Source organism: Vidua chalybeata, chromosome 2, assembly GCF_026979565.1.
Source record: "Vidua chalybeata isolate OUT-0048 chromosome 2, bVidCha1 merged haplotype, whole genome shotgun sequence".
Classification (NCBI taxonomy): Eukaryota; Metazoa; Chordata; class Aves; order Passeriformes; family Viduidae; genus Vidua; species Vidua chalybeata.
The window spans coordinates 39,557,493-39,569,778 of NC_071531.1; the positions used below are offsets into that span (position 1 = coordinate 39,557,493).

The window sequence follows — 12,286 nt, forward strand, 5'->3', positions numbered from 1 at the left end:
AAATATTTGTAATGATCTTTCATTCTGGATTCTCTTTATTGGCAAAAAAAAAAAAGAAATTGAGATGGCAACATTTTCTGTTGCCAAAGAGGATAAAACCCTCACACACAGACAGTGTTAAGTTTGTTCTTTATATGCAGCGAAACATAAATGTATCTATGTTTACATATAAGGGATTTAGAAAGAACATGACCATTATGGAGGTAGAAAAAGGTAGCTCGATAAATAGGAATATGCAGAATTTGAAGTGTTTGTTGCCTTTAAAAACACCACGTTTTGTTACAAATACTGAGCAACTTTTCTCTTTATATTTATTTTTAACAGACTCTGAAGGCAGATCCAGAAGAACTCTTTACGAAATTGGAGAGAATTGGTAAGGGGTCTTTTGGTGAAGTTTTTAAAGGAATTGACAATCGGACTCAGAAGGTTGTTGCTATAAAAATTATTGACCTAGAAGAAGCAGAAGATGAAATAGAAGACATCCAACAAGAAATCACGGTGTTGAGTCAGTGTGACAGTCCATATGTAACTAAATATTATGGATCCTATTTAAAGGTAAGATACTCATAGATGGTGGTGATTTGATTTTACAGGTAATTCTTTTCCAGGATCTCCAGTTGTGCCTGTTTTTGTTGGTGAGGTTTGTCAAACCTCGGTTGAAGAAAAATGTATTTTTCTCCTTTCAACTCTAAAGAAAGAATGAGTTACTATATTTTGTGAAGTGTGTGACAGAATTTAATAGGAAAAAATGCACGTCTGTTGCTATTTCTGTACAAAAACCCCTTTAAGTAACATGAGTTTATTGAGCTCTAATATGTTTAGATTCTCTTAATATTAGGTGATTTAAATTCAGAAAATTCAACCTAAGTCTGCATTTGAATTATCAGAACATTAAAAGCAATTAGTCTCAGCTGTTTTGTGAACCTTGAAATTTGTTGTCAAGGTTTGATCCCTGATCATTTGAAGTTCTTAGGTTGTCCTTCTGAGGAGACTGAACCCAGCCTTGGTCTGAGTGATTTAAAAATTAAAATATGAAAGTAAATAATTTTGCACATTAGACATAAGTGAAGCTAATAATGGAAGGGATTTCTGTTAACTGTCTTGTTACTATGACTGTTAACTATGACTGTTTCCCTTTCCTCCTACTGCCATATTATTATTGTCAGGATTCAGTTAGAAGTGTGCCAGATAGTTTGCTTTTTTGTTAAGGTTTTCTTTTTTTTTTTTTTTTTTTTTTTTTTTTCAGTTGGATAGATGTAATGATTTATTATGTCTTGAAAGCAGTGGAAATATCTGGAAACTTTTGGTATTACTTTATTCCTTGGGCAGACTTTGTTCCCGTCTCGATAGCTCTTTCTTTTATGACAGTGAGATGAGAATTTAGATAAGAGATTGTTGTCTTGGCAGGATTTGAAGTTGAAAGTAGGCAGAAGATGCTTTACTTCAGTCTGCTTTTGCTTTTGTCGAAGTATTCTATTTATCAGCAAATAATAGAATGAAGGTTCTGAAAGGGGAACCCTGCTTTGTCTCTGTAATTCTGAGATTGCCAGTTAATTTCCAAAGGAAAAAGGACATTTAAAGTAATTTGGGAGATTAAAGTAATTTGGGAGATGCATTACTCAAGTGAGAGACCGTTTTTCCTTTCTTCCTTGTGCTGTGAACCAGTTTGCTTGGATATCTTATCAGTGAAGGGCTTTGGTAATGGTTTTTAGACCTGATAACTTGTTACCACTACTGGACTTTGGTGTTAGGTATAGGTTTGGTCTCAGAAGCATCAGAAGGCAGCTAATTGGGCACAATAAATTTGATAAATTTTTCCTCATGGCTTCTACCACTGCTTTTGAAATTACACTGTCATGGACTGATAGATGAAGTATGGCAGCTGCACCACTGTGGCTTCCTGGTCTATCTGCTTTAAACAGTTGTAGCCCTTCCCTGTGACATTCCAGTTGTATGAGTTGCCTCATCATGTCTTGGTAATTGCAATGAGATCAAAGCCTTGTAACTGCACAGAGATCTCAAATTCCTGCTGCTTGTTCCCTATACTGCCTTCATTGGTGTGCCAGCACTTCACAGAGGTATTTGAGTGTGTCTGTGTCTCAGTAGGGGTGCAAGGGAATGTCACACAGTCCTTTTCTCTTCTCCCACTTCTCCTAGTTCAATGCTTACTTTACCCGCTTGGCCATTCTGTTGGCAAAGGTTTATGTGACCTGTTTCATGAGGTGGGTTCCATCTCTTCCAGTCAGCAGAGTTCTAAAACAAAACCTTGTTGCCAGCACCAGTGGTGCAGCCAGTTTACTTTGTAAATCCATCTACTTCTCCTCTCATCATTTACCCAAACTGGCATAATTAAGGAAAAGACTATCTGGGCCTCCAGACCCTCGTCTCCAGAGCCCTGATATTGAATGTGATGGTTCCTATTACCCTTGGTGTCATTTGTGCCCACATGAGAAACCAGCAAGGGGTATTAGCTCTTACAGGATAAGAAATAGAATATAAGAAAATGTCTGATGGGAAAACCTCTTATTAGTTTTAAAAATGTGTATAATTACAATGAGGCTGAAAAAGAAGTCCAGTGTTCAAAGTTGATCCAAGTGAATGTTGATGTTTTTGGAAGGTATTATGGCAGTGGCTGCTTTTCCTAATGGAAGGTGAGAGGAGATTGTAGGGCTCTGTACCCTGAATGAGTTTGGCTGGGATGAAGGGTCAGTAGGGATACTTGTGCTTACTGTTTTAAGGGGGACCCTCTGATACCTTCCATATCCCTTTTTCTGTTCAGTTCAGTAGCCTGTGAGTTTTTCAGCTTGTGTCAGCTTTCTAAGATACAGCGCCAGTAGTGGCTGTGCGTGACTCAGTTACTTTTGCAGTGAAGTACAGATCTTTCTACAGTTAGTAGAATGTGCAACTACTCATGTACTCATTGCTTCAGTTCTTTGTGAATGTGTGTTGTTTGTAAGACACTTGATACTACAGCACTTTTGGTCTTCAAAACAAAAAGCTCAATTCTTTATGCTGTTAAAAATTAATGTGTCATGGTTATTAGGTGATGCTGAAGTGGTAGAATCTTTGCAAAGGAAACATTTTGCAGTTCTCTTTGCTTTCTAAAATAAGAGTAAGGTCTTGTTATCAGATAGAGATACTGTGTCATCACATACATATACACACACATGCACAAAAGGGACTATATTAACATTTAAATGAATTGGTTCATATTCTTGGCTAGAAATCTAAGTTTATTTCCTGCAGGTCTCTGTTGTATTTGGAAGCCAGGACTGCCATATGTAGTTCTCAGGGTCTGACCATCTTTTAGCTCTGTTTCTGATAATGCAGATAATCTGTCACTGAGAATGTTCAACACATTAATTTTCCATGTGTTGAGTGATTAGGAGACTTTTTTTCTTCTGTGATTGGACAGTTTAGCACTAATTACAAGAAAGATAATAATGTCTTGTCACAGAACAAACTTCTTTGAAGTAAGCAAGTAGGAAAACAATAGGATCTCAGTTTATATTGCCAGCCACTTCATCAGTTATCATCCTCTAGTCTGTGCAGCCTCATGCGTGTTAACCATTTGTCTGGTGGAGGTTGGATAGAAAGAGTTACTGTTTGTAGGGAACTCTTAATTTGATTTTCTGTTAATTATTCTGGTAGAGAGATTGAAATTGTTTTGGAATTGCTATTCTTTCTCTAAGTAGGCAGAATGTTTTGGGCTTGAGTTTTTAAATATTTGTTTATTTTTTAGTAAACCGAATAATCTGTCTTTGAGAAATATTTATATTTTTCTTCATTCTATGTTATTCTACACCTTCTTACATTAAGCTAGGTGATTTTAGATGCCAGTGTGTTCAAGAACCTGTTGCTTGAAATTTTAGAAGGCTTGTATAATACGACTGTGCTTGCCTGAGGCCTCTTGCTGTCTTGAGATGATGTGAGAAGAGCTTGTCAAGCTCTTGGTGCCTTCTGATTATATGCATGGTAGGACAGCTTGAAATAACTATGACAATTTAATGAGTTAATGAAAGTTTCTTTGTTCTAGTAACTTTTTAAAAACAGCGATTAATTTTTAGGTTCTACCTAGAATAGTGTGATATACCCAAAAGCCTTTTTAAATTTTCTTACTCTGCAATTCTCTGTATATCCTAATTGAATATTTTGGAAGTGTGTTTACTTTATAGCAAATTCTTCTTTCATATCCAAAACCTAAGCCATATCTGTTCATATTAAATATTACTGCTTTAGCACAATGAGTCTTAAATAAGAAGCAACTTATTGCTCCCATAAAGCAAGTCTTGCATTCCTTCTAGACTTTGTTCTGTGCATCTGTTGTTGGAGGTTTGTGTGCAGTTGCTGTGATCAGAGTTCATGCAAATAGAGCAAAAGCAATAGTGAAGTGGTACCAGTTTAGGTTGTCATTCTGAATATAAATTTATTTGTGGTACACCTTTAGGTTGTAGTTCTATAAAACAGAAATGGAAATACCCTTTTCTAAAAGCATTGTATTTTTAAATACAATGTCTTAATGTTCCCACTCTTGGGAAAAAAAGGTCTTTTGTCTACTGCAGGATAAATAAGTAACTGCAGTGTTGATCTTAAAGTAAATTGCAGTTTCATGGTTTACGTGGGTGCAGATTTCTACAGGGATTGCCATTCCTGGGATCTGCCATGGTGTGTTAAAAACCTGTATTAATGGTCCTTGCTGTCTTCCAAATGAAAGGTTCATCTGTTCCTCTATGATCTGATTAAATGCTCCAAGGATAGAAGAATAGTAGTTCTTTTTAGATCCTTATAGAATTAATTCATTAAATTCTCTGGATCTGTTTACTTTAGATTTTAGGTTAACAGCATTCACATTCTTCCTTGTAATGGATTAGGGATTCTTTTTGTTTTGCTAATTTTTAAAAAATTTCTTATAAATTTGGCTGAAATTTGCTGTCTCTTCTTAATTTTGCTGTGCTGGAACTCTTAGGAAGTATTGCTATGCTACTTATTCTAAAACCTTTTCAGTCTAGAAGCTTGTTGGCTCTGCTTTTTGCATCTTATTCCGCTTTACCAATTTTTCAAGAGCTTAGTTAGATTTGGTTCTATGGTTGTTTCTCCTGTCCTTGTTGTTTGAAATTGGTTTTATTTTCAAGATTCAGATGTTTCTCTGGTAATGTTTCTTCAGTTTTGTTAATAACTTTAAGTATGGCTTTATTGTAACTTAATAATGTTTTTATACTTCTTGATCTTGTTTTATTATTTAGAAATATATGAGCAAATTAATCTGTGTTTCTATTTAAAACATTGAAGGTTAAAGACCCTCGACTTTTTTGCATGTATGTATATGTGCATTACACTCCAAGCTTAGCTTAATAAGTGTATATGGTCAAAAGCTGAGATTGATGTGTTTATATGTATGTATATGTTAAAATTTCATTTATTTGTCTTAGACTTCTGTACATATATACATAATGGCAGAGCAGATAATTTATAAGTAGTTTCGTCATGCATTGTAACTAGGTGCAAATGATATCAAACTGGTAGTGAACTAGTTTTGTAGTATGTATGTTAAAAAATATTACTGTCTCTAAGCTTGTGTTTCTTCATCCTCCAAATATATTTTTCTAGCACACTTTGGAGCTTCAGAGAATACCCTCTTTTAAACTGTTAAATTTACTGACCCAAGAAGAAGACGACTTATAGTATATTCCCCCCTTTATTTCACACAGACAGCTTCCCATTTTATGAATGTATTTTAAGAATTCTTTTAAAAAAGTTTATAGGCAGCAGTGATAGAAGGTTCATAAAGGATAGCTGCCAATAATTTTCACTTTAGGCTTTTTGTTGCATAAAACCTGTATAGATTTTTATTTCATGTCTAGGATGTAATATACCTACTGCTGAAAGTCGAGCTAGTGTTTCTATAAACAGCAAGAACACAGAAAATAGCTTCTGGTTAACTTTTATGAGTGACACAGTCTACCCTAATTAAAAAAAGAAAGTGCTTTTATGAAGTTTAATTAACTGAATTCTGTAGTATAATGAGTTCTGGCAAATGAACTCCAGCCAGAACAAAAAATTATTTATGAAAAATGGTGATTCTGAAATTAATCTGTGGTTTTATTTTTTGTAATCAGATGAATGTGAGGTTGGTAAACTGTGCTATGTCTGAGCCTTAGCAAGTTTTGTGCTGGTTAGGGCTTTGGTATACACAGGATCAGTGATACTCTTCTCAGAATAACGTGGCCAGTTCACAGTGGGCTGGAAAACTGCAATGCAGTCAGTAAAGAGCTTCTCATGAACAGTTTAAGGTTTGGGAAGCCTGTATTCTGGAGGATGACTGATGTTCAGGCTAGGTTTTGCTTTTTAAGAGAAGGTTGGAAGTGACTCAGTGTGTATGTAGGAAAGCCCTTTCTGATAGTTTAGTGCTTTCTAATCAGTTATGCCAAAATATGACAAGATGTACTTGTTGAGTGGTAAAGATAAGCAAATCTCATCAGATAATCTCGTGTACTCTTTCAAAGGGTAGACAGCTTAAATATTGGAACAGCTTATATGATGTGGATTTTATGCCACTGGCAGGTTTTTGGGTTTTTTGTGTCAGTATTTGCTGAATTTAAAGAAGCCTGAGCTCAAATGCTTTAGGAGACTCATGAACTTTAATGTGGATGTGTTGAATATTGTAGGTAATGTAACTTGGAATGTGGGTGTTTATGTGGGACTTCAATAAGTTTAAAGTTGGTGTTCTTTTGGTTTACAGGTTTAACTGGTTTGCTTTAACATTTACAAGCACCACTGAACTGAGGTGACCTTAAATGTATGCTGTGGGTCAGCCAGAAGTTAATGGACTTGGTGCATTCTGTTGTCATTTGATATAGCAGGCAGCCTTCATCATGCTTATAGGGGTGGGAGACAGAACAGAGATTTTTCCTGCTTAACTTTTAAGACTATAGAATCCCCTGCAACAGGGGATTCTACCTCAGCATAGGGAGCAGTGAAATGTGTAATTTCTTGATGATCCATTGTTGTGCTTTGTGCCCAGCCCCACAGCAGCAGCTTGTGCCCTTGCAGAGCTGACTTTTGCAGCTACAGACCCTGAACTTTGGATGGGTGTTAGAACCATAGAGTTGTAACATGTTAAAGTTGGAGGGGACCTTTCAAGATGAGGCCCAGCCATCAGCTTAGCACCATGACCACTTTGTTCACCATTAAACCATGTGTTCACATTTTCTGAATGCTTCCAGGGGTGGTAGCTACTGCTTCCCTGGGTGCTCTGTTCCAGTGCTTTACAATCCTTTCTACGAAGTGAAAAAACTTTTTCTATGAAGAAATTTCTCCACCTGGTACAACTTAGAGCTGTTTCCTCTCAACCTGTCACTTGTTACCTAGGAAAAGAGACTGACCCCCAGCTCACTGCAGCTTCCCTTCAGGTGGTTGTAGAGTGCAATATGGTCTCCCTTTAGCCTCCTTTTCTCCCCTACCTGCAGAGACGTTGAATGAGTGTTGCCTTCATTTATCTGTAGTAAATGTGGAGATGCTCAGAGGGAGGCGGCAAGAAGGTTCGATAGGCTCTCAGGTCTTGTCAGTCTGCTGACTGAGCGAATGAGTAGGAAGCTTCCACTGATAGAGCCCCTAGTAGCCATAAATAAGACAAAGGCAAAAGGATGCCAAAGAACCTGTATCTCTGTTTCTAGAGTCATGTTGTTTTGCTGTGAAGTCCTGTTTTCATATTTATTTGGTCTCTTCTTATTTCAGGGATGTTACCTTGAACTCTGAACCTTTGTTGTCCATAGTCTTTACTACTGTCTTTCCCTGTAGTCATTTGCTGTGCTCTTAATGATAAAAAAGTGCCTAGTTTGCATTGTCATGTTCAAAGGTACTGTTTCAAATTGTAGTTTTAGAAACTTGTTATTCCAGTATTTTCCTTTATCAGTTGGAGGGATTATTAGCACTTTCTTGAATCTGCATCATATTGCCCTATTTTTTCACATCTGTTGAAAAATCTGCCTAGTAAACAATGGTGACTTCAAAAATTTTGCTGCTCATCAGTGTAATCAGTTCTGCACTTTTAGCCTTTTATGGCTAAGTAATTCTTACTGTACAAGTATATCAAGGTTGGGAAGCATCACCTAGTATATCTCAAAGAAAACTGAGAGTCTGTAGTAACCATATTTTGTACTTTGTGTAAGTACTTAACTGTATCGTGTTATTCTGATCTTGTTTTAAATAAAAATTTAGAAAGCTTAATGTAAAATATCATTTATTGGAAGTAATATGTTTGTGTTGTCCTTGTGATGGCTTTGGCTTTAAAAGCTGCCTCTGTACTGCTGTGATTGCTGACCTCTGTATGGTATGTGTGTAATTTCACATCTCAGTACCTGCCTTTAGGCAGATCTAACAGGTATGAAAAATAGGCAGCAGCAGTATCTTGTTCCCCATCCTGCATACCTGTTCCTGCCATGTAACTCATGTTGGATCTGTTGGCTGCATCATGACTTGTTTCATCTGGGAGACAAGTTTCCTCAATGTCTTCTCCCGTCCCTACCAAAAACAACCTTGAAAAGAGCAAACCCTGAACACTTAACAGATCAGCCAGTTCTGATTTGTGTCTGCGGAACTGCTAGGTCAGGTGCAAAAAAAATATAAATAAAAAAAGGTAGACTTGGGTGGCCTAAAAACTGGGAGATGGGGGGAGAGAAAAGTACCACAGGTTTTGGTAATGGCTTACTTCTAGATTAGCTGTAACATGAAGCCTCATCTAGTTAGACCATGCAGATGAGGATCACACAGCATTGCTTTCTAAACATATGTAATCTTGTGTCAAATGTTCTTCTGTAACTTGTGCATTAACTGCTACACTTCTTGCTGAAATAATTGAAATTATTTCAATTATTAATTGAAATAATTAAAAATAGAGTATTAATGTGGCATTGAAGTGCAAACTTTTTGCTGCTGTTGCTGCAAAGGGGAGGGCCAGCTGTGCCTTGCAAGTGGCCACAGAGGCTGTTGGAACTTTCAGTGAAGTGGTTCAGCTCACTGAGTGGAGAGGGGACTAATCACCTCTTTTTTATTTATATTTTTAAATCTGTTGTCTTAAGGATTAGAGCATTGCACACTGCTGGTTCGGATTAGTCTAAAGTTTTATGCAAGCCCACTGCCAATACATTGTTGATGGAGCTTCTTCTATCAGCCAGCAGTAGAGCTGAAAAAAAGAGTGTGTGTATGTATTTATGCCCAGGCTTAGGTGCATTAGTTCTGTGGGCTGGTTCCCCATTTTTTTGCTCAGATAGACTTCCTGGCATAAAGCATTTCATCTAGAATGTGATTAGTCCGCCATCAGGTGGCTGCCAACCTATTGGTCTGATGTTCTCATGAACCTCTAAAACATTTTGGTTGAAAACTTCTTTACCTACGGCCATCATAGTCTGGTGCTCTTACATAGTTACTGTGTTTTTCTTGCATCTTGAATATGAGTTTTAGGTAGTCTGTATTGCTTAGTTAACTTTCTTTTACTTAACTATACGTTGGCATTTATACAGCTTTTTGGGTCAAATTCTAAGTGTCTGTGTGCTCTGTATGCATATACTGGTACAAAAGCAGAGGAATTACATTCTTTACACTTAAGAGACATTATGGCATGGTTCAAAATGTGTCAGTAAGCATTTTTAAATGGTCGAATGTTGAACTTTCAGAAATTGTTATTTGGAAAAAGTTTGTTAGACTCAGAAGTACTGCACTTCAAAAGGGAATTTTCCCAATTAATAGGTATAAGGACTGTAGTAGTTCTAAAACATTGCAGTTCTTGTATTCAGTAGCCAGTGTTTTCAAACAAATTCTTAAGGTTCTTTCTTTATACTATTAAATTCTAAGCTGTTGCATAACAGTTGGGATAAAAGTGATCATTTGGAGGTACTGAGCTTTCTCTCTTTCTGCTTCCTTCAACAGTTTCTTGAAACAGCAACTTGTAAGAGCAAAACAGAAACATAAAAGAGGAAGAGAGAATGGAAATTATTTATGTGAATATAAGGTGTTTTTAAGAGTCAGGGTAAAATTTGTCAGTAATTAAGAGTCAGGGTAAAATTTGTAAAGACAAAAAGTGGAAAATAAAAGGGAGTTTCCAGAAGAATTATGTCTTGTTGGGACTGGAATGATGAGCTTGACAGAAATCTGATTTGAACATCCTGAGCTATTGTAGGGTTGATAAATGTGTACAACACCATTAGTAGTAAGAGTTCTGAAGGATTGGCCTATGTGTGTTCTGTAAAGGGAGTAGTGGAATTTAATAGCATGTGAATGCAAAAGGGGGAGGAAAAGAGGATAGCTTGATAGGCTGCAGAGCAGGGGTGCAGAAGATGTTGAAAGTTGTGGTAAAAAGGGATTAAACCAATAAATGGATTGATATCTGAGGTAAGAAGTAAATCTGATTTGTAACTTTCATTTTGAATTTAATTTGATGTAATGGGTAAATAGGAACAGATGTAAACATTAGAGGAATTGTATATTTGGGTGATGGAGAAGAAGGGGTTATTGTGCCTCATATTTCTGTTGCAGTTTTGTTTCTGGTATAGAGAAGGGAATAATTTTAAACCCCATGAGTCCTATTGATGTGAACTACTTCAATGAAAAAGGTTTAAGATACACAGGTGTAGGGTGACATTATTGTGGGGGGAAATTGCTAATCTCAGTATTCGTTGGCTGCAAGGTTCTTTTGTTAATTCTGCTTTAGATGTAATGTAATTTATTTGAGATAAAGAATTCTGTGAACTAATGCTAATTTACTTTTGGTTCCAAATTCTTGATTTGCTTTTGCTTCCGATTTTCTGGTTTGGGACCTTGTACAGTTCATCAATAACCAGTATCAGTATTCAGCTCCATTTGGAGCTTTGATTATGGGTTACATTTTTGTATTACTTGCCTTCTTGGTGACTATTTATAAGAGGTGAGTAAATGATCTATTGGGATTATCATAAGACCACATAAGTCATTATTTGCCACTTACAGAGACACACACATTAATCTTTGTGTGTCTCTGTAAGTGGACTTCTTGGGAAAAGATTTACCCCAGTTAGCAGTTAGGTTTTCCCCCCATAAGGCAATGGCTTGGTACATATGGTTATGAAGTACTTATTTACCTGGTAGACAGGGAAGGGGAAGGATGATTCTTGTCAGTCTTACTAAGAATGAAAAACATAGCAGTTAAAAGGATAATGGCCACAAGGGGCAGGATTTTTCATTCTTCCACCACTCTGTTATGAAGCAAGGAAAGGGAAAGTGGCTGTAGGCAGGTTGGAGGAGGAAGAGTATGAGTTTGTGTACACGTAGTGTTCCAAAGCAGTGGTTACCCATTCCTTTATGAAGAGAAACGTGTGCTGTTCTTCTGTTGTTGTGCAAATTTCTTGAATTTACTAGCTAGGAGCTGGTTTTGCAGCCAATTCAAGAAATATGTGTCTGTGTGCTTCTACTGTAATGTACTTTGGTAGAAAGTTACAGATCCAGATTGCCCACTAGTTTGCAGCTCTGGGAAATCATGTGCTTAATATGACATGCCTTGGCTTGTGACAGCTGGTCTATAAAGACTCATTTCTATGGTGGAAGGGCATGTGCCCAGGAAATGTGCCAAGGAGATTGTGAATATGGACACTGTTAGAGATGACTCACATTAGGAAAAACATGTAGCTCGTGGCTTTAGCATGTTGGCATGCAAACACAAAAGTCTGCTAAATGCTCTGCAGAAGGAATCTTTTTTCAGCACTGTGACAGAACATTCATTGTTGTGGGTTTTCTTGCAAGCAAGTGGCTCTGCAAGCTCTCCTACTACTAGCTTATGGCAAAAAGGATGCATTTAAAGATTAATTGTATACTGCTGTGGTGATCGCAAGAGGTAATTGTTGAAGAGTGTCTGTCTGCTGCTTTAGATAGTAGAATTGACTAGTATATGTGTCTAGGAGTTGAAATTTTTCCTTGAGACCTGAAGAAGGCAGGAGTTTCAGAGGATTGGAGAATGATTCCAAAGGCAAACAGCTTTTTTTATACATGTATACATGCATAAAATACTGCATACTGAGGTGGTTCTGCTTAGTCTGAAGTGTCATGTTACTTGTGTTTTTCATGGACTTCACAGAGTCCAAACTGGAATGAGCAGTTCTTCTCTTTACTTAGTTTCTGTTGTGCATTGGCTACCCAGCAGATGCCTTTATTTTTTCCTTTGTGGTTGAACATGTTAGATGGCTGACAAACCTTGATGAAAGGACATAAATGCGCCACATGCAAAACCACAATGATTTCTTTGATTGCAGGGACCTTTTGG

General features: G+C 37.0%; 1 protein-coding gene across 1 annotated transcript in view; it reads left to right on the forward strand.

The window, feature by feature from the left end:
* Nucleotides 1-12,286, forward strand: part of STK24 (serine/threonine kinase 24) — a 51,530-nt gene that overhangs the window by 12,461 nt on the left and 26,783 nt on the right. Inside the window, exon 2 of the mRNA XM_053936080.1 lies at nucleotides 325-555. Coding sequence (XP_053792055.1) covers nucleotides 325-555 — 231 coding nt within the window. The remainder of the gene's footprint in view (nucleotides 1-324; nucleotides 556-12,286) is intronic.